The sequence below is a fragment of the Dendropsophus ebraccatus genome, chromosome 2 (assembly GCF_027789765.1).
Source record: "Dendropsophus ebraccatus isolate aDenEbr1 chromosome 2, aDenEbr1.pat, whole genome shotgun sequence".
In the NCBI taxonomy this organism is placed as follows: domain Eukaryota; kingdom Metazoa; phylum Chordata; class Amphibia; order Anura; family Hylidae; genus Dendropsophus; species Dendropsophus ebraccatus.
The window spans coordinates 74,474,960-74,497,548 of NC_091455.1; the positions used below are offsets into that span (position 1 = coordinate 74,474,960).

General features: G+C 40.6%; 2 protein-coding genes and 1 non-coding gene across 5 annotated transcripts in view; 2 read left to right on the top strand and 1 right to left on the bottom strand.

The window, feature by feature from the left end:
• Nucleotides 1–7,226, top strand: part of GNAL (G protein subunit alpha L) — a 216,741-nt gene extending 209,515 nt beyond the window's left edge. For both annotated transcript variants that reach the window (XM_069957791.1, XM_069957792.1), the window contains exons 11-12: nucleotides 1,631–1,698; nucleotides 4,064–7,226. In XM_069957791.1, the coding sequence (XP_069813892.1) occupies nucleotides 1,631–1,698; nucleotides 4,064–4,210 (215 nt within the window). In that variant the 3' untranslated portion in view covers nucleotides 4,211–7,226. The remainder of the gene's footprint in view (nucleotides 1–1,630; nucleotides 1,699–4,063) is intronic.
• On the top strand, nucleotides 1,183–1,380 carry LOC138785006 (U2 spliceosomal RNA). The gene has a single exon (XR_011362007.1). It is a non-coding gene; the product is annotated as a U2 spliceosomal RNA (small nuclear RNA).
• Nucleotides 7,227–7,894: 668 nt separating the features above from the next.
• Nucleotides 7,895–22,589, bottom strand: part of MPPE1 (metallophosphoesterase 1) — a 39,127-nt gene continuing 24,432 nt past the window's right edge. The window contains exons 10-11 of one of the 2 annotated variants that reach the window (XM_069957794.1): nucleotides 12,275–12,352; nucleotides 8,360–8,436 (exon numbers count right to left, since the gene is read on the bottom strand). In XM_069957794.1, the coding sequence (XP_069813895.1) occupies nucleotides 12,278–12,352 (75 nt within the window). In that variant the 3' untranslated portion in view covers nucleotides 8,360–8,436; nucleotides 12,275–12,277. Of the gene's footprint in view, nucleotides 8,437–12,274; nucleotides 12,353–22,589 lie in introns of both variants that reach the window. The other variant, XM_069957793.1, reaches the window with a different exon arrangement.

Sequence of the window (22,589 nt, forward strand, 5' to 3'; positions counted from 1 at the left end):
TGTTAACAAGTGGCACCGCAGCTATTAAAGGGGTTGTCCAGCGAAAATCTTTTTCTTTTAAATGAACTGGTGTCTAGCTACTATATGTCCTGCAGGAAATGTTTTATTTTCACTTTGACACAGTGCTCTCTGCTGACCTCTCTGGCCAAGACAGGAACTCTGTCTCTGTTTTCTATGTCTCCCCATAGAAAACCTGTCTTGCTCTGGAAAGTTCCTGTCTCGGCCAGAGAAGTCAGCAGAGAGCACTGTGTCAGACTGAAAATAAAACAATTTTCCTGCATGACATACAGCAGCTAATAAGTACTGTAAGATTTTTAACCCTTAGAGGACCGGGCCAATTTCGTTTTCGTTTTTCCCTCCTTGTGCTTAAAAGGCCATAGCACTTGCATTTTTTCATCTTGAAACCCACATGTGCCACTAATTGTACTTTGCAATGACAGGCTGAATTTTTGCATAAAGTACACTGCGAAACCAAGAAATAATTCAATGTGTGGTGAAATTGAAAAAAAAAAAACGCAATTCTTTTATTTGATTTTTTTCCCGTTTTTACGCCGATCGCCCTGAGGTAAAACTTATATATGTTCCTTAAGTCGTTAGATTACAACGATATGTAACATGTATACATTGTATCTGATGACCCGTAAAAAATTCAGACCATTGTTAACAAATATATGTTCCTTAAAATCGCTCTATTCCCAGGCTTATAGCGCTCTTATCCTTTGGTCTATGGGGCTGTATGAGGTGTCATTTTTTGCGCCATGGTGTGTTCTTTCTATTGGTACCTTGATTGCGCATATGCGACTTTTTGATCGCTTTTTATTACAACTTTTCTGGATTTGATGCAACAAAAAATGCGCAATTTTGCACTTTAGGATATTTTTGCGCTAATGCCGTTTACCGTGCGAGATCAGGAATGTGATAAATTAATAGTTTAAGCGATTATGCACGCGGCAATACCAAATATGTTTGTTTATTTTTATTTATAACATGGGAAAAAGGAGGTGATGCTGACTTTTGTTAGAGGAGGGGGCTTTTTATTAATAACACTATTTTTTTTTCTTTTACACTTATACTAGAAGCCCCCCTGGGGTTAGGGTTATTCCTCCTGGGAGACTTCTAGTATAAGTACTCTGATCTCTCATACAGATCTATGCTGCATAGATCAATGAGATAGGCACATTGATTGCTTCCGGCTGCTGCAGCGGGAAGCAATCGAGTGCCGAGCTGGGATCAGCGGCGCAGACCCCGATGCAGGCTAAGATGAAGTGTAGTATCATATTAAATGGATTTTTAGAACAGAGAGATGGAAAAAAAAGCTTGCTCTGTCCTCTATAGGGATTGACCTGGTATTGCATTGCTTCCAGGTTCAGTGCACACACAAAAAAAAACTGCAGTGTTGATTCTCAGTTGCTATAAATGTTTTATGAGCTGCATTTTAATTCCTATGTTAGGCTGGGTTCAAACTGATGATAAAACAGATGCTGCTGTTTGCCATGTTGCAGGATTTGTTTTCCATTGACTTGACATGTTTTACCATACATTAAAATTCAACGTATTGAAAAAAATACAGTGAAACAGATGCAAAAACGCAGTGTGAACCGAGCCTTAATTGTATAAATCTTTTCTGCAGCAACACCAGATGCAGGAGAAGATCCCAAAGTGACACGGGCCAAGTTTTTCATCAGAGACGAATTTTTAGTAAGTAGTGCTTAAGTTAACACTTATGTTCTTGTACTATATTTTATCGCTGAGTGATTGTATATGAAATATTTATCCAAATAAGCCAAATAGAATGCATGTAGACCAGGGGTGTCAAACTCAAATACACAGTGGGCTAAAATAAAAAAAATTAGACAAAGTTGCCAACCTTGATATTTAATGAAAAGTGCATGTGGCGTTTCTGGCACTGCCTATCCTAAAGTAATTGTCCCCACATGGTAGTTACCCAATATATCCATCGAGAAGTAGGTAATCCCATAATTGTGACCCCCCCCCCCCCCCATACTGCCCCTCGTACTAGTCAGGACGACTATTATAGCCCCACAGAGTAGCCAGCACACCTTATAGTGCCCGATATAGTAGCCAGCCCTCCCGATAGTGTCCAATATAGTAGTCAGCCCTCAATAGTGTCTTATATAGTAGCCCCCCTCACAATAGTGTCTTACATGGTAGCCAGCCCCAATAGTGTCTTATGTAGTATCCAGCCCTTCCAATAGTGCCCAATATAGTATCTAGCCCTCCCAAAAATGTCTTATATAGTAGCTAGCCCTCCAAATAGTCTCTTATATAGTAGCCAGCCCTTTCCCATAGTCTCTTTTATATAGTAGCCAGCCCTCTCCTATAGTCTCTTATATAGTAGCCAGCCCTCCCAATAGTCTCTTATGTAGAAGCCAGTCCCTAAAATAGTCTCTTATATAGTAGCCTGTGGCCTACGAGATTATAATATGGGCGGTCTGAGCGGCCATCCGGACTTAACACAGCAATAGAAAAGTGTGGCAGGCCAAAAATAATGGCACCACGGGCCAGAGTTTAACATGACTAATGTAGACCATACTAGGCTTAAGTAAAGACTAGAGATGAGCAAACCGGGTTCGGGTCCATCCGAACCCGAACGATCGGCATTTGATTAGCTGGGGCTGCTGAACTTGGATAAAGCTCTTAAGGTTGTCTGGAAAACATGAATACAGCCAATGACTATATCCATGTTTTCCACATAGCCTTAGGGCATTATCCAACTTCAGCAGCCACCGCTAATCAAATGCCGAAAGTTCGGGTTCTGATGGACTCGCGGTTCGCTCATCTCTAGTAAAGACCAGTTTCCACCTTTATTGAGACTTTTTTTTTTTTTGGTCCTCAAAAAAAGGGGTAACTTTTTGCATGTGTGTTGTCTTTTTCTGTTTTGTTTTTCCACAAAAAGTTTTTGGTTGCATTTCCAAGCATTTTTTTGGGCTGCAGCAAAAGCTATAGCCAAAAAAAGGCTGCTTGCAAATGGGACATTTTATGGGATGTTTACTTCCCAAAATATATAACATCAACATCTGATAGGGAAAAAATGACTCAGAAATATGAACTTTAAATTATTAGCGGTCACATGCCTAGTGATTTGACAAACTTTCTTGAATTAGCGTGGAATATGTTTAAAGCGACTCTGTACCCACAATATGACCCCCCCCCCCCAAACCGCTTGTACCTTCCGATAGCTGCTTTTAATCCAACATCTGTCCTGGGGTCCATTCGCCAGGTGATGCAGTTATTGTCCTAAAAAACAACTTTTAATCTTGCAGCCTTGTGCCCAACGGCTGTGGTCTAGATTGTGTATGCATTAGGCTGGCAAAACCTCTTCACTAGATATGAGCGAAACTCGAGCGTGCTCGAGTCGATCTGAACCCGAACTTTCAGCATTTGATTAGCGGTGGCTGCTGAAGTTTGATAAAGCCCTAAGGCTATGTGGAAAACATGGATATAGCCATTGGCTGTATCCATGTTTTCCAGACAACCTTAGAGCTTTATCCAAGTTCAGCAGCCCCAGCTAATGAAATACCGAACGTTCGGGGTTCGGATCGACTCGGACCCGAACCCGGTTTGCTCATCTCTACACTTCATCCCTCCTCCCCGCCCTCTTCATCATTAGGAATGCTGTAGGCAGATTTTCTCCTATTCATCACCTGTGTCAGCACGGCACATGGGCTGGATTGTAAAGGCACCTGTGCACTGTTTACTGCAGAGGAATAGGAAAGAGGGTGGGGAGGAGGGACAGAGGGGTGGTGCAAAGTTAGGGCACTGATACTCCAAGCCACAGCCGTTGGGCATGGGGCTGCCAGTTTAAAAGTTGTTTTTTAGGACAATACCTGCATCACCTGCCGATCGGACCCCAGGACAGATCATGGATTAAAAGCAGCTATCCGAAGGTACAAGTGGTTTGGAGGGGACAGATTGTGAGTCGCTTTAATGATTATCTTTATTTTGCTGGCATTACAATGTTTTTCTGCATTTGTGGTTTTGAAAATTGGAAATGCATTGACATGAGCATCTAAAAAGCGGCATCTTGTTTTTATTTGTGCAGAGGATAAGCACGGCAAGTGGCGATGGAAGACATTACTGCTACCCTCATTTTACCTGTGCCGTAGACACGGAGAACATTCGCAGAGTTTTCAATGACTGTCGAGATATCATCCAGAGAATGCACCTCCGCCAATATGAACTCTTGTAATTGTTCTCACCGTGGAGCCTGTGGTTTTAAATACTTTGCTACTTTTTTCTGTCTCTTTCCTCTGTATTGCTCCACACAGGGTGGAACATGCCCACAGCGCACTTTTTTCTAGGCTTCTACCCTTTTTGATTTGCAAGGATTTCCCCCCCCCCCCCCCCCCCCCCAAACTTTCTGTTTTATGAGAGAGGGCGTTTTCTGTCCTTGTTTTGTTTCACACTTTTTTTTTTTTTTTGTCGTCATTCCACTAAAACCAGTGCTGCTCACTCCCGTAACTAGGAAACCTATTGGCCTTTTATCAGAGCATAGATTTAAGCTTTTGCAACTCATGTAACCATGGTAAATCTAGCACTTCTCACCTTCAAAGCCACTTTTATAAAAGGTGGGATCATAAAATAGCCCCCAGATCTAACTTCACATATGTAGTGTGCCCCCACTGTCAATTCTGCAGCTTTGCCAGCTGAAGAATTCCTGCACGCCTCTTCCTGCTAGGCTGAGCATGCAATGGGCAGTTGCTTCTCATATCCCCTTCTGTTAAAAGGGACTAATGTTCATAAAGTGACCATAATATTAAATCTGGGGTACAGTTATATGGAATACTGTAAGATTGCCCTAAATTCCTAGGGGGGCATTGGCATCCTTTGAAAATGTGCCTATAAGATACATAGTCTGCACATTTTGTGGACTGAGCTAAAATAGTTGTGCTATTGATTAACTAAGATCTGGTGACATCACAGCAGAATGGCACGTCATGCTTCACTTCTCTTTGATGTTTCTAGTGAACTAATGGGCTGGTTGGCTGGAGGTTCACTTTACAAAATGGAGACTTAAATGTACATATGTTGTGGAAAGGATTGTGGTTCCTGTAACTACTTCTGTACAGCAAATATGGAGCTGCCTGTCTTATTAAGCAATCTTTACCAGATTGTGCCGTGATTACACCTGCAATAACTGCAGGCCAGTTGTAAGGATGGGTTTGACAGGAAGACATTTATAATTTTATTTTCCGGTAAGAAGGAATTGTATACCCTCTACACACTCCTAATTAGAAAACTGTTACATAGCTGTCTGTGGAGTACCCCGGGTTGAAAAGGCGGAGATAATTTACAGATGACACATCTTGAGAGGCAATATCAAAACAGTTTCATTTTTTTTTATTCTATTTTTATTTTATATCACAGACTGCACCTTTCTAAAGTTCATGTTATTAATCGTTGATACAAAAAATATATATAGATATATATATATATATAGAGAGAGAGAAATAAATTATATAAGGATCTACATATTTTAGAGACAGGAAAGATGAAGTCACCCCTCTGGGGTAAGGATGAGAAGCGCTGATTTCAATGTTATACTGACGAAGAGTCTGACCTCTTCCACAGAGAAGGGACAAAACAATTTTTTGAACTATAGCTTTGCTTTAAATGGCTCTCTGAACAAGAAAGGTTTAATACCATTCCACTAAGCCTTAGGCTACCTCTGTTCTTTTAGCATTTTTTTTAAATTTCTTATGGGCACTGGCCCTTGCAAATTGTACCCATCTTTTAGATGGCACTATGCTCAGATTTATCCCTGTGTGGGTTTACTTTGTTATTTTATTATAGCTATTTTTCTTTAACATGACACTGAAGAGTACTTGATGGAGGAAAAAAGAAAAAAATGCACTTTGTATCAGGTAAAAAAAAAAAGAAAAAAGAAAAAAAAGAGGAACTACACACACAATGTAGCAGCACCAGAAATATTTATTAATGTCACAGGTTTTAGCATTTGTTGAGTTGCAGGTCAACTGGTAAAGTGACCTCTGCTCTCTGCGCCTTCAGGTGAAGGGGAGAGGCTTGTAAGACATTGCAGAGCAGTGGGCTGCAGGCCTTTAATGACACCAAGAAATTTAAGGAATGTTTCTGGGACAGTACATAGACTAGGTAATGAAGAGGCAAAGTCAAGCAATTTTTTACCTTTTATTTTTTATGGTGTATTGTGGCTAAGTGTTTCTGCACACCTCAGGCATTCAAACTGCAGCTGCTTTCAGCCTCTCACGTCAAGACAGAAAAGAGAAAAAAAATATATACAAAAAAAAATTACCACCCTCACTGATATTATACGTTCTGTCCACAGATGATCTTTTTAGCCTTAGATCATTACTGGGCGTTAGTCCTCTATATAGAATTTTTTTTCTTTTTGATTTTGTTTAACTGCTGGTTTATTATAATGTACAGATGTAAAATGTAATATTATTTTGTACAACTTTATTGAAAAAAATAATACTTGTAGAAGATCTTTGTGCCTTGATTATGGCTGTACCTGTAAAATGAGCTAAGATGTAAGTATGTTTTTGATTGCGCTGTACAGCTTGATGTCAAAACTTGCCTGCAGCTGTGACTGCGGGTAGGAACTATCTGTAGAATTTAGTTTTTTCTGGTTTATATAAAAAGAAGGAAATGCTCTTTAGTACAAAAAAAAAAAAAGAAAACAAAAAAATATATATAAATTATGCAAATTAACCACTTACCTTTAAAAAAATAAGGTCCTACAATGACCAGTTGTTGCAGCAAACATGCCTTTTTTTCCTTCTGTTTTATGTGCAGGCGCTGGAGGAAGTGGAGAGTCTCAGCTTTAAAAAAAAAAAAAAAAAAATATTGGAATCCATTTCTCTGTTCATAATTGCAGCCTAGCTGTGTTTCAGTGGGAACCAAGGATTTGTTTAAAACTTTATATTTCTTTTAGAAAACATTTTGACCTTTTTTTTTTTTTTTTTTTTTTTTTTTTTGCAACAAGGATATAGCATTCACACAATTGCCACAAGGATACTGTGAATGTTTCAAGGAATAGATACTTTGACAGTACTGGGTAAAGTTTTCCTACCTTTACCACAGCAGCGGCGGCTGTCATTGTGCCAGGTGGTAACATGATGATGGCAAGGAGGGGAAACTAAAAGGTTGAAATCTTTGTCTAGCCTGATAAATTACAAGATGACATTTTACTTTCTCTTTTAATAAAGAGACACATTAGAAAGCTGGTTTATTTTAAATATTATAGAATTGATATGTGTGAATATATTTCTCAAACTTGAATAATTTATGCAAATGTTCTCTAAAAAAAGTTGTGGTACAATACTATATATATAAATATATATATATATAAATATACTGTACAAAGCAAGAACTGCTGTAGCAATAAGGCATGTCCTTTTTAGTAACTACTACACTGCTTTATATTTTATACTTAGGTGTTTTCTGTTTGTGAGTCTAGATTATCTTTGTCAGAGATAACATGTACATTGTCTAAAGTTACTGTTGCAATAACAGCGGTTAAATCATTCTAGGCTATTTCACCTCAGATAACTTCTATCACCATCAGTCCTCCAATTGCCATCTTCCTACCTAGTGTAGTGGAAGGTGTCAGACTGTGTTATGCAGGAAGTGGACACTAAAGAAAGTTTGAAAGATTGCTCAAAATTAACCTAGATAACATAATGTGAAACAATAATTTTTAGTGTCATCCCTGGCCCCATGATATTTTAATTTTTTTCTTTTACAAATTATGGCTTTATATATATATCACACACCGTGGATCATGTTTACAAGCATGATCTTAATAGCCTAGTGGAGCAAACCATAATTTCTTTTTCCCCTGGCTAGGTCTGCTTATTACCACCACAAGTAACATTCTACGAAGATGGTTTGTTTTTGTTTTTATTTGTAAAGACTTGCCTGTTGTTTTAGGCTGAAGTTTTAACCAAATTTATTATACACAATAAATATCAACAACCACATTTATTCTACCAAAACGGAACATCGCTCTTCACATTGGCTTCAACAGTGAAGAAGGAAACTGTCCATTGGATGATCTGAAAGTCCCACCATACTGGGAAGATAACAGCTGTGCTTCAGGTGATATGGCTATTACATCAATGAAGGAATTTTCTTTTCTTAATTTATAGGTAACAGTCACATATTGTACAGGTACATCATTTAATAAATATATATTTGTAAAATGCACTGGTCTATTGTAGAGAAAAGAAAGATCAGACTTCACCTGAACAGGTTTCCCCATTACACAGGCTTTTGTTTTGTGGTGTAAAATGATTTGAATAAAATTACAGGCAACAAATAAGTTGCTGCACAGAGACAGAGCAGTGCTCCTGCTATACAGTAGGTATAGATGACTGTGTTCTCTGTTGGGAGAAAGCATTTTTCAAGGGAAAAGTCTTCAGCTGTTATAAGTCCCTGGGGAAACAAGAAATAAAATAGATTTAACATCTAATCTGTATGTTTGGCTATAGATGGACTTAACTGGAAACTGTAAGCTAGAAAACTATGTCCTAACTGCTCACATGGCTACATAGTTATGTTAGCAGAGAGACTATCCATACCTTTATTGTAGTTGTCTGAGGCTACACTCACCTAAAACAATGCTTTTTATTGCTGCTCGGAAGTGTCAGAGGTTTGGTCAGGGCATAGAAATGCACCAAAGTGCTTTGGCCACCCATCTGACACTCCAGAGCAGTAATTAAAAGCAGACGGGATAGTAACAGCAACAGAATCCTCCACTCCACAACTGGGTCCAATGGGCGCAGGTCCAGGTAAAAAAGCAAGGCAAAATAAAGTACTAAAAATTCATTTAAAAAAAAAAACAGCATCGTTTTTTAAATATTTTTAGTACTTTATTTTGCCTTTTTTTTTTTTTTACCTGGACCTGCGCCTGTTGGACACAGTTGTGGAGTTAGAGGATTCTGTTGCTATCCCATTGTGGTTGCCTGTGAGTGGCTGTGGTTCATGTACCTGCTGTTGTCGAGTGTTTTGCCTTGTATTTGCACAACACCATCGGGTAAGAATCTCCATTTTCTGTTTACCTGATGCACTTCTGCCTGATTTCTACACTATGGAATGCTGTAAATTTTTATAATGCAGCCATATAAGCAGTTTGGGATGTCTTTGCTACATAGCTATGTAAACTGAGACTCTCCATACTGCTACTGAAGTTATCGGAGGCTGCAATCACCTAAAAACATGTTTTGATTACAGCTCTGAAGAGTCAGATGTGTGGCCAGAGCACTATGGTGCACACCATGACATGTCAGAGCAGGAATAATTTTTTTTTTTTTTTTTTAAGCGTTGCTTTAGGTAATTGTAGCCTCAAATAACTACAATAAAAGTATAGATATCCCAAATATGTGCATGTAGTGGGACTGTCTTTTCTAGCAGTTTTCCTTTTAAGCGGCTCCAGATGTTCTCAAATTTTGTAATGTAGGCAGAAGTCTAATTCAACCGATATAAATAAACCCCATCAGGCTCCCTACAGGTAAATAATGGTTTGAATTCTGCACAATGCCATGATCCCTCATTGCTTCTAATTTATTTACCCCAGCCTGGTGTTTTTTTGTGCAAGTTTTCCAAGAACAACACATAACTATAACAGACAGGGCAGACATTATATACTACTTGAGATGAAACTGTTCCTAAGCTGTGCATACAAATAGTAGCCAGGTGACATCTGGAAGCAGAGCTCAGCTTCCAACTAACTTGACTATCAAGCAGAGTCAGGGAGGAGAGGCGAAGTGAAGGGAGGTTACAGACCTTAGCAAGTCAGGAACTTGGAAAAGTCTATTTAATTGTTCACACTGGAGAATAAAGGTTTTTTTGTGTGTTTTGGAAGCACAGACTGATATACGAAAGGTACCATGTGTTGTCTTGACCTAACTACAAACAAACAGTGTAAACTGTTTTTTTTTTTTTACAAAAGCTTTAAGTTTTGCCATAAGATAAAACATACCAAAAAATGCCTAACATAGGCTAAATGAGAGAGGCTACCATGAAGAGTCCAGAGGTAGAAGCATCAATAAACTCTTAGCATTTAAAAGAAGTAGTATAATCCCTACTATGGCTAAACATTACTATAGCTAATCGGGCCCAGACAAGGGTCCCAAAAAGCCATACTTACAGCTTTCACCCATTCAAGCCATTCCATAAAAAGAAAAAACACTCTAGATCTAACACCTAGCATTAGTGACAAGACGCAACTTCCTCCCCCCAACTAAAACATCCCTCACACCTCCCTACCTAGCACTTAACCCCCCGTAACATCCACAGCCCTGTCCTTCAAGGAAGTTAAAAAAAAAAAAAATGCATAACTTGGATAATACTGAAAAGTTCAGAGTCTGGTAGTCTAGACAAAATCTTTAGGATGAATAGCCTTCTGATAGAAAAAGTTACCTTTCCTATAAAGAGCTTTGTCCAATCAACATTTTTAACAGTGTCACCAGTTTGGAACAGTTTGAATTGCAGCTCACATATTCACTTAAAATGTTAAAGTTTAGTAATAGGGTGGCATATTTACAGTGCAGTACATACTGTGTACAATACAGCCACCCATGGGCCCAATTTATATTTGTGTTGGTACATATCTAACCCATATATTAAGTTAAAAGGTATGCTGACATATACTGAAGGGTACTCACATCAGGCCCATTAAGCTTAAAGGCATACTCCAACCATGGAAAACTTTACTTTTTACATGAAAGCAGCAATATATATATAAAGAAGCTATTCTTACAGCACCACACTCTTCTTGTGTGATCCTGCAACATCACTGGGTTTCCTGCTGAATGCTCCCACCACCAATTCCAAGACTGACTACCATCAGTAGTGACAGCCAATCATTAGCTGAAGCAGGACAGCGCCTCGGCCAATGACTGGCTGAGCAGGTTGTCTATACCGTAAAGGCTGTTTAGCTGTGGACCCGGAGAGACAGCTGAAGAATACTATGTAAGTTGGTTAAGGTAAGAATAGCCTATTAATAGAGATGAGCGAACCTTAAGCATGCTCGAGTCCATCCGAACCCGAACGTTCGGCATTTGATTAGCGGCGGCTGCTGAAGTTTGATAAAGCCCTAAAGCTATGAAGACAACATGGATATAGTCATTGGCTGTATCCATGTTTTCCAGACAACCTTAGAGCTTTATCCAAGTTCAGCAGTCGCCACTAATCAAATGCTGAGCATTCGGGTTCGGATGGACTCGAGCATGCTCGAGATTCGCTCATCTCTACCTCTTAATAATTTAATTAAGGGTAATAATTAGAGATGAGCGAACCGGGTTCGGGTTCGAGTCGATCCGAACCCGAACGTTCGGTATTTGATTAGCTGGGGCTGCTGAACTTGGATAAAGCTCTAAGGTTGTCTGGAAAACATTAATACAGCCAATGACTATATCCATGATTTCCACATAGCCTTAGAGCTTTATCCAAGTTCAGCAGCCACCGCTAATCAAATGCCAAAAGTTCGGATCGACTCGAGCATGTTTGAGGTTCGCTCATCTCTAGTAATAATATATAAAGTTTTCTATGGCTGGAGTACCCCTTTAATAGACCGCATGTAAGTTACTAGGGACTAGCAGACAATGTTTGGTCCAGTAAACGTATTTGACTTGGTTACCAAGGCATACCTTTTTGCTGGTGTTCCACCATGTATCTTGGACATACAGGAGAAATTAAGTGTGAACGGGACATTTATATACTGGAACAGCTAATGCTGCGTTTACAGGGAACGAATATCGTGCGAATTTGCATGAGAACTATTGAATTCGAAAGATAATCGTACATGTAAACGCATTGAATGACGAGCGAGAAATCATTCATTTTGATCTTTGAACATGTTCTTAAATCGTCGTTCGCAGAAAATTCGCAGATCGTTCCGTGTAAACAGTCGTTCACCGATTTTACCTATGTGCGAGATAGGCTTAAGCCATCGCAAAACAAATTTTCTGTACGATATATCGTTCCATCTAAACGCTGATCGTTATAAAAAAAAAAAAATGTTACTTCGAGATCGTTAATCGTACGATCGGGCGAATTATCGCTCTGTGTAAACCCAGCATAATGCTCTACCATAAACAGAGGCCTGCTTACTCTCTTCAGTAATTTACCACCTGCTGATTTGCCCTATTAGTACGCATTGGCTAGCACTCAATTTTAGCTAATTAAGTTAACCATGTAATGTGCATGTTATTATAGTTTCATCAAATACAGCTTATCCATTGTATATGTACAATTGTAGTAGCCAGCTCACCTGCTAGGCAGTGCACAGGAACAAATCCAATGAAATGCATAATGCATTCTTCTTATAAAATTGCCTTTTATTCATACTCTATAAAAAGAATTTACACCACGAAACTTAACAGGTAATATTTACATTACAGAACTAAAAAAAAACCTGTGATGACTGAGTTTTGGATGCATTTAGTTTGAGTAAGGATTAGAGATGAGCGCAACTAGAACATGTTCAGGTCTGCCTGAACCCACACACTCTGCATTTGATTAGCGATGGCTGCAAATAGGGAGCCCAGGAAACCCTGGGTACAGCCTAAGGCTGGGTTCACACTACGTATATTTCAGTCAGTATTGTGGTCCTCATATTGCAACCTAAACCAGGAGTGGGTTAAAAACACAAAGGATCTATTCACACAATGTTGAAATTGAGTGGATGGCCGCCATATAACAGTTAATAACTTCCATTATTTCAATACAACAGCTGTTGTTTTAGAATAACAGCAAATATTTGCCATTAAATGGCGGCCATCCACTCAATTTCACCATTGTGTGAACAGATCCTTTCTGTGTTTTTAATCCACTCCTGGTTTTGGTTGCAATACTGACTAAAATATACTGACTAAAATATACATATACTGACTGAAATATACGTAGTGTGAACGCAGCCTAAGACTGCAACCAACTTCTGCAACCACTGCACACTCAGTTTGCACTTATCCCTAGTAATGCATACAAAATGTGTCAATCAGCATTTTCTATAGTGTGAGTTCTTTTAAGAGAGTTTTTAGTAACGAGCCATGTACACGTATGACCATCACGTTACTAAGATGGACTTTATTCTACTGGAAGCAGACATTTTTAAAACTATGAAGAATTGACCAGAAATGTTCTACTACATTTTTAGATGAAATAGCCCTTTAAAGACAATGTAATTTGTAAGCGATTTGCCGATCTGATGGCATGCATAGTCCATCATCAAAAAGTAAAAAAAATACAAAAACACCATAATCACCAGCATAGCTGCATACAGAATCAAGGGCAGCTTGAAATATGCTCATTACAACTGTGCACTGCGTCCATCATACTGATCTACTTAGCAAATCCTTTACAATAACATGCTGTGCAGTCAGACTGCATCTGCAACATAGTAGGTTCCCATTAACCCCTTAGTGCTGCAGCTAGTTTGGACCTTAACCCCTTCATGACCAAGGTTATTGGTTCCCAGATGTCTGGGTCAAATTAAAGGGGTTGTCCAGCAAAAATATTTATATAACTAACACCAGTTGATTTAGTTTTGTAATTTACTTCCATTGAAAGAAAAAAAAAAAAAAAAAAAAAAAAAAGTCCCATACTTATCAGCTACTATATGTTATGCAGGAAATGTTTTATTTTCATTTATTCATTTATTTTCAGTCTGACACAGTTCTCTCTGCTGACATCTCTGGCCAGCACAGGAACTCTGTGTCTGTTTTCTATGAATCGCCATAGAAAACCTCTCCTGCTCTGGACAGTTCCTGTCTCAGCCAGAGATGTCGGCAGAGAGCACTGTGTCAGTCTGAAAATAAAACATTTCCTGCATGACATTTAGTAGCTGATAAGTATGGGAAGACTTGAGATTTTTTAATAGAAGCAAATTACAAATCTATATAACTTTCTGACACCAGTTGATTTGAAAGAAAAAGATTTTTGCTGGACAACCCCTTTAATGCAATGTTCCTTCTCGCCTTCTAAGAGCCGTATCGCTTTTATTTTTTCACCTACAGGGCTGGTTGAGGGGTCATTTTTTACCCTATGATTTCTTTTTATTGGAATATTGATTTAAGAGAAAAATTTTGATGTTTATTAATTTTTTTTCTAATATATAATTCAAAAATATCAGCAATTCTGGTGGGCTTTTTCACTTTTCATTTACGCTGTTCACCGTGCAGGAAAAATATTGACACATTTTAACAGATCAGACAATTCTGCACGCTATGACATGTAATATTTTAATATATTTATATAATGGGAAAGGGGGTAATATACAGTCATATGAAAAAGTTAGAGCACTCCTATTATCATTTTTAGTTATCAAAATTTGAGTTTTTGCAACAGCTATTTCAGTTTGATATATCTATTAACTGATGGACACAGTAATATGTTAGGATTGAAATGAGGTTTATTGTACTAACAGAAAATGTACAATATGCATTCTAACAATATATGACAGGTGCAAAAGTATGGGCACCCTTATCATTTTCTTGATGTGAATACTCCTAACTACTTTTTACTGACTTACTGAAGCACTAAATTGGTTTGGTAACCTCATTGAGCCTTGAACTTCATAGCCAGGTGTATCCAATCATGAGAACAGGTATTTAAGGTGGGCACTTGCCCGTTGGTCTCCTATTTGAATCCTCTCTGAAGAGTCACATCATGGGCTCATCAAAACAACTCTCAAAGGATCTGAAAACAAAGATTGTTCAACTTAGTTGTTCAGGGGAAGGATACAAAAAGTTGTCTCAGAAATTTAACCTGTCAGTTTCCACTGTGAGGAACATAGTAAGGGAATGGAAGACCACAGGGACAGTTCTTGTTAAGCCCAGAAGTGGCAGGCCAAGAAAAATATCAGAAAGGCAGAAAAGAAGAATGGTGAGAACAGCCAAGGACAATCCACAGACCACCTCCAAAGACCTGCAGCACCATCTTGCTGCAGAGGGTGTCACTGTGCATCGGTCAACAATACAGCGCACCACGCACAAGGAGGAGCTGTATGGGAGAGTGATGCAAAAGAAGCCGTTTCTGCAAGCACGCCACACACAGAGTGACCTGAGGTGCGCAAAAGCACATTTGGACAAGCCAGTGCCATTTTGGAAGAAGGTCCTGTGGACCAATAAAACAAAGATTGAGTTGTTTGGTCATACAAAAAGGCCTTATGCAATGGCAGCTGAAAAACACTTGCTACCCACTGTAACATTTGGTGGAGGTTCCATCATGCTTTGGGGCTATGTGGCCAATGCCGGCACCGGGAATCTTGTTAAAGTTGAGGGTCACATGGATTCCACTCAGTATCAGCAGATTCTTGAGAATAATGTTCAAGAATCAGTGACGAAGTTGAAGTTACACAGGGATGGATATTTCAGCAAGACAATGATAAAAAACACCGCTCCAAATCTCCTCAGGCAGTCATGCAGAGGAACAATTACAATGCTCTAGAATGGCCATCCCAGTCCCCAGACCTGAATATCATTGGACATCTGTGGGATCATTTGAAGCGAGCTGTCCATGCTCGGCGACCATCAAACTTAACTGAACTGGAATTGTTTTGTAAGGGTGCGTTCACACGTAGAGGGTCTGCAGCAGATTTGATGGTGCAGATTTGAATGTGGAGCACATCCGCAGCAGATTTGATGTCCCAGAATTGATTTGCTTTGAATCTGCGCCATCAAATCTGCTGCAGATCCTGTACGTGTGAAAGCACCCTAAAGAGGAATGGTCAAAAATACCTTCATCCAGGAACTCATTTAAACCTATAGAAAGCGACTAGAGGCTGTGATTTTTGCAAGAGAAGGATCTACTAAATATTAATGTCACTTTTCTGTTGAGGTGCCCATACTTTTGCACCAGTCAAATTTTGTTTGAATGCACATTGCACATTTTCTGTTTGTACAATAAACCATTTTATTTCAATCCTAAAATATTACTGTGTCCATCAGTTATTCGATATATCAAAATGAAATAGCTGTTGCAAAAAAACAAATTTTGATAACTAAAAATGATTAAGATTAATAGGGGTGCCAAAAAATTTTCATATGACTGTAAGTCTTTATTGAGGCATGTTTATTAGGGGTTGTTTTTTTTTTTTAAACTGTTTAATTTTGGGTTTTTTTAACACATTTCCCCTTTATAAGCTCTCATTGCATATGCTGATGAATGCTATGCCATAGCATTCATTAGTATTATCAGCGATCTGTACATAGTCTGCCTGAGAGCAAACTCTATGAACAGATCGCTGATCCGACAGGACCGAGGTAAGCGGCTTACCCCCACCTGCAAGTGCATGTGATCGGGGGTCCCAATCAGTCAGTGACAGGTCCTTCTCCTGACACTCGGGGGGTAATGACAGGCAGCTGCAGGACCGCGGCTACCTGTCATTCCAGGTCTTAGAACAGTAATGTGTGCAGGGAAATTGCATTGAAATGGCCATGCACACATTAAAACCCCTTCCCAGCCAAGAACGTTTATATATGTTCCTGCTGCACAGGGTATGTGCAGCAGGAACGTGTATAGCCGTATGGCTGGCGTGAAGGGGTTAATGACCAATCTAATTTTTTCAAAATCTGAACTGCCTCATTTTATGTTGTGTTAGTTTTAACGTATGCTAGTGAGCCTAAGATTGTTTTATTGGCACATATTGTACTTTGTTAGTGGCAAAATTTGGTCACCATCTTGAGTGGTGGTGTTTTTTTTTTGTGAAAAACATCAAAATAATATGGGGATCCTCTCTATGTATATTGTTTGCCTGAGTACATTGGTACCCCATAAGTGGGCATAGATCACTGTTTCGACACACGGTGGGGCTCCGAAGGAAAGGCACATTTTGACCCCATGGGGGTTTGAGGAAAGTATTTAATAGACATTAGCAAAGTTTACAGTACGAACTAAGTGAATAGCTTAGTTCATATCTGCATTCTGCTGGGAAAAGATGGATCCAGTGCTGGGAATGCAGATAGGAACAAAGCAACTCATCTCTTGTGGGTACAACAGTACCCCATATGTGGGCATAAACCAGAAGAGAAGGAGTGTCATTCTGCAGTGTAGATGCTACTGGAGCAAAACCACAGCTAGTAACTGCTATTAAATACAAGCGCTATTGGTGGTCTTATATTGTGCTGATATTGATGTACCTTGTTACTGGAATTTCAAAACAGCCACAAAACCCCTTCTGGCCTGTCAGGAAGCCCAATCTGGCGAGTCACGCAATTTGGCAGGGTCGTATTAACAGCTGCTGCCGCCCCAGGCACTAAGCCTGCAGACGCCCCATCTTCACTCACCAATTAACATCAGGATTTTCTCTTTCAATGGTCTTTATTGTTAAAGGAGAAGTCCGGGCAAACACATTTTTTGCATATCAGCCCCAAATCAAAAGTTACATCAGTGCCTAATATACTCTATTTACTGATTTTGCGAACTTTCCACACTTTTCTGGGGCTTGATTCCCGCCGGAAGTAGTGTAGTCCTGTAGTTTTTGCCTATGTCACGAATCGCGGCTGCCATCTTGATTCGCAACGTCACTGAGGTTCGGCGCCACCCCCTTCATTATTTGGATGGAATTATGCAGGGACGATTCCACTGACTGACTGATAACCGATTCCATTTTCACTGACTGATAACACCTCTGTGTATAGGTTATTCGCTGACCGATAAAACCTCTGTGTATAGGCTATTCCCTGACCGATAACACCGCTGTGTATAGGCTATTCACTGACTGATAACACTGCTGTGTATACAGTGATCAGAGGGGGAGGGGAAACATTACAGGCTATTCCCTGACTGATATCACCTCTGTGTATACAGTGATCCAGTGATCAGAACAGGGATGGGGGGGAGTCGGGATGAACACATGCAAGGCTGTGCAGGGGCATGTAAACCTCTCAGTGTATACAGTGATCAGAACGAGAGAAGGGGGGGGGGGGGGTGTCATGAGTATAAGCTTATACACCAACTGAATAATATCTAGAAAAGGTGTATGTAGGTATGTGATAATTTGTGCTTATTACCCATTATACAGAACAGCTGGTAGATGGTTCCAGAAGTCAGCAGCAGGTCCTGTTAGGAATGCAGACATTATACTGAAGAAGCTGGAGGCTGGGATACAGGCAGCCGAGTGACACAAGAGGGGGGTGGGACAAAGAGGAAGGCTTTACATAATGGGCTGGACAAGGAAGAGAAGGGAGTGTGCAGTAGGCGTGACAGAGAACTGAAACAGGGAAGAGGATGCTGGGAAATGTAGTAGAGGAGCTGCAGCTTAGACAGGAAGTGAGGAGAGAAGACATGATGATGAGAACAGGTGATGTGGGGGTCACAGAGCTGCGATTTTGGGCTCAAACTGTTCCTATACAAAAGGTATATATATGATCCCTGGTTTACATAATAATTGTTATTAGGACCCTGGAGTTGTCCTTTAACAAACAAAACAAAACAGCCCGTATAGGGGCAAACAACAGAGGCACAGTGGACCACACTAATTGAAAAGTCCATTGAATTTAATAGTAAAGGCGGAGAAAGAACAGTTACAAAAGGAAAACTGTGTGTGAACTACTAATAAAAACGTCCGCTGTTTGCAAAAGACGTCCGAAAATAATGATCATGTTCATCATTTTGCCGTCCGCGGCAAAAACGTCCGTTATTCAATACACTATGTGCACTGGACGTCCATCTTCTCATTGACTTCAATGCATTGCCATTGTAGTAAGTTAAATCGTGGCAAAAACTGGCGTTTTTAAAAAAATGTCAATATTTTTGACATTGTGTGAACATAGCCTTAGGCCAGCGTTTCCCAACCAGGGTGCCGCGGCACACTGGGTCACCGGGAGAACCCGCCAGGGGTGCCGCGGGATCCCGGTGTGAAATGTGACACTGTCTCTTTAACCCCTTAAGGACGGAGCCAATTTTCGTTTTTGCGCTTTAGTTTTTCCCTCCTTGTGTTTAAAAGGCCATAGCACTTGCATTTTTCCACCTAGAGACCCACATGAGCCCTTATTTTTTGCGTCACTAATTGTACTTTGCATTGACTGGCTGAATTTTTGCATAAAGTACACTGCGACACCAGCAAAAAATTAAGGGGTTTTTGTTTTTACGCCATTCGCCCTGGGGTAAAACTGACTTGTTATATATGTTCCTCAAGTTGTTACGATTACAACAATATGTAACATGTATAACTTTTCTTGTATCTGATGGCCTATAAAAATTTAAACCATTGTTAACAAATACCTTGATTGCGCATATACAACTTTTTGATCGCTTTTTATTAAATTTTTTCTGGATTTGATGTGACCAAAAATGCACAATTTTGCACTTTTTTTTTTTTTGGCGCTTACGCCGTTCACCGTGTGAGTTCGGGAATGTGATTAATAGTTTGGGCGATTACGCACGCTGCGATAGCAAACATGTTTGTTTGTTTATTTACTTTTATTTAAAACATGGGAAAAGGGGGGTGATTCAGACTTTTATTAGGGGAGGGGGCTTTTTACTAATAACAACACTTTTTTTACACTTATACTAGAAGCCCCCCTGGGGGACTTCTAGTATAAGTGCATTGATCTCTCATTGAGATCTTTGCTGTATAGTTATACAGCAAAGATCAATGAGATCGGCACTCTGATGTTTCCGGCTGCTGCATTCGAGTGCCGAGCAGGGATCGGCGCCATTTTGGAGCTGACACCTGGCGGGCACAGACGTGTGGATCGCTCCTCCAGGACCATGTCCCGGAGGAGCGATCCACCCCACTAGACACCAGGGAAGTGCTGCATCCGGTAATCAGATGCAGCTGTCATCTTTGACAGCTGCATCTGATTACTGAATTAGCGGGCACGGCGATTGGACCGTGCCCGCTAATAGCCGCAGCCCTGGGCTACACGCGACATCTCTTGGAAACATATGACGTATGGGTACATCATATGTCCCTAAGAGGTTAAGCATCCTGAGAAGCTGCGACCATGCAGCTTCTCGGGATGCACAGATCGCTATAATGTTCCGCCCACACAGTGAGCGGGCTGAACATTAAAGTGAGCATAATGTAGAAGCAGGACCTGTCAGCGTCCTGCTCCTACATTCACTCCCATAGGCTGCCGGAACTTCATACCAGCAGCCTATGGGACGCCGGGACGTGACCTCTACGGCAGGCGTGATGATGTGACGTCATCGTGCCTGCCGGAGGTCCTGTCCCTGCGGCTCACAAGATGGAGCCAAAAGAGGAGGAGAACTGCTCCCTGCAGCCATACAGCGTGGATTAGGTGAGTAGCATGTTTGTTTTTTTAGAGGCACCTCTTGGGGCATTATTAGTTCATAGGGGCACCTCTGGGGGCATTATTAGTTCATAGGGGGCACCTCTGGGGGCATTATTAGCTCATGGGGGCACCTCTAGGGGCATTATTAGTTCATGGGGGCACAGCAGGGGATCCTACATTCCTACTCGCTTTACTGCACATAACACCAAACAGCGCAGTTACTATGGGAGCCTACAGGAGGGAGAAAGGAAAGGAAGTTGCTAGAAATGTGCAGAGCCTAAATTGTTTGTCTCGCAGGTTCTGAAAAGATGAAACGTAGCTTGAAGGAATCATCATGGAGGACTCGACTGGAAGGAGAGGAAAAGGGAAAGTGACGCCTCAGATCAAAGAAGACGTCACCTGTGAGTCACTGTATGACAATTTCCTTATTTTGTAGAACATTATTTAGTAGGGGTGCCCCAAGCTAATTTTTTTTCCAAGGGGTGCCCCGAGGTGGAAAAGGTTGGGAAGCACTGCCTTAGGCTGTGTTCCCACATTTACTGTACGTCACCACATGCAGCCAAAACCAGATCCTCATGCAGTAACCAAAAAAAGTTTGTGACCCAATTCTATGCTTGGTTTATTAATAAAGTGAAAAAAACATAGCCGCTTTTGTCTAGAAACAGCACCACTCTTGTCCTCAGTTTGGGTGTGGGTTTTGCAACTCTGTTACATTGAAGTGAATAGAGCTGAATTGTAATACCACACACTGCCTTAGGACTGGGGTGGTGCTGCTTTTGCAAGAAAGGAGCTGTGTTTTTAAAGCCCTGGATAACCCCTTTAAAGACACTTCCCTTCTGAACTTTACTTACAGAGCCATATGAGAGCTTGTTTTTTGTGGAACTAATTAAACTTTCTCATGAGTCCATTAATTTTACTATAAAATGTGCAGCAAAACTGAAAAAAAAATATTTGTGGGGGTAACACTGGAAAGAAAAACTGCTATTTTAAAAACTAAGAACATTACATTTTGATACTTTGAAACTTTTTAAAAAAATTATTGCACTTTTTAAATCTACCTAGGAACCTTTCACAAACAATCATTAGATTGCTAATACTGAACTACCCAATAGTATTCCACAGATCAGTGAGGTCAGTGCTCTGCTAATAGAATCTGGCTGAGCCATCATCTATCAGTAGAGACAGTTCAGGGGCGACAGTGGGCGAGTATGGACCCCCAACTTCTGATGTGACCCATTGGCCCCCACGCAATCGACACGACAGGTCCGGCAGCTGTCAATCAACCCATTCAATGCTACCATCGCATTGGATTGCAGCACTAAAAGGGTTAAAAGGGTATTCCACCGAAACATAATTTTTCCTATGTTGCTGCCCATGGTGAGACTAACAATTCATTCCATACTTGTTATTATCTATTTAGTCTCCTTCCCCCCGTTCTGAGCTGCTGCTTTCTGCTGAAGACACAAAAAACTATTTGTGGGCTTTTCTCTCTGTCTCCTCCTCCCCCTCCTTTCTGAGACAGCTACTGTAAATAAGTCCCTATCTGCAACTTTGTAATGCCAGGAGGATTAAACACAGTAAGTTCATCGGCACCTTGACCTTAGGTTAACCCTCCCAGCATTACAAAGAAGCTATAAAACTGCAGATAAGGGCTGCCAGAAACTTGTTTATATCAATGGGGAAGGAGGGGGGAGGAGGGAAAGACAGAGAAAAGCTCATGCATAATTTTTTGTGTCTTCAGCAGAAAGAAGCAGCTCAGAACTGGGGGAAGGAGAATGAATAAATAATAACAACTATGAAAGGAATTGTTAGTCTTACCATGAGCAGCAACATATGAAAAGTTATACGGACATGGAGAGAAAGGAGCCGCTGCACCTCACACCTATGACTGACACCAATGCCTCTCGGCAACATTTAAAAACCAACGCCAGGATGTTGGTATATAATTTGATCAAACCATATTGCCCCATGTACAACGTGCAGGTCCTCTGGTTCACATGAGTCCCTACACTAACTGAACACTGTGTCGGTCAGCAACCGCTAACCCCACAAAGTGAGCGCAAGCAGGGAAGGGAGGCCATAGAATGGCCCTGCAACCCCACTGTCACAGGACCAAACCCCAAGGGGGCCCCCTAAACCCAGCAGGCGTCGCCAGTGGAAAAAGTGGCCGTCAAGCAACACAAGTGTGAACATGGTGCACACATGGCAAGTACCTCCTATTCTTCTCATTCTACCTGCAGGAGTAATGGTGAGTAGTAAGACCTTGTTCACACTTGTGTTGCTTGGCGTCACCTTTCTCTCCGGCAGCACCTGATGGGTTTGGGGGCTCTTCGGGTTTAGTCCTGT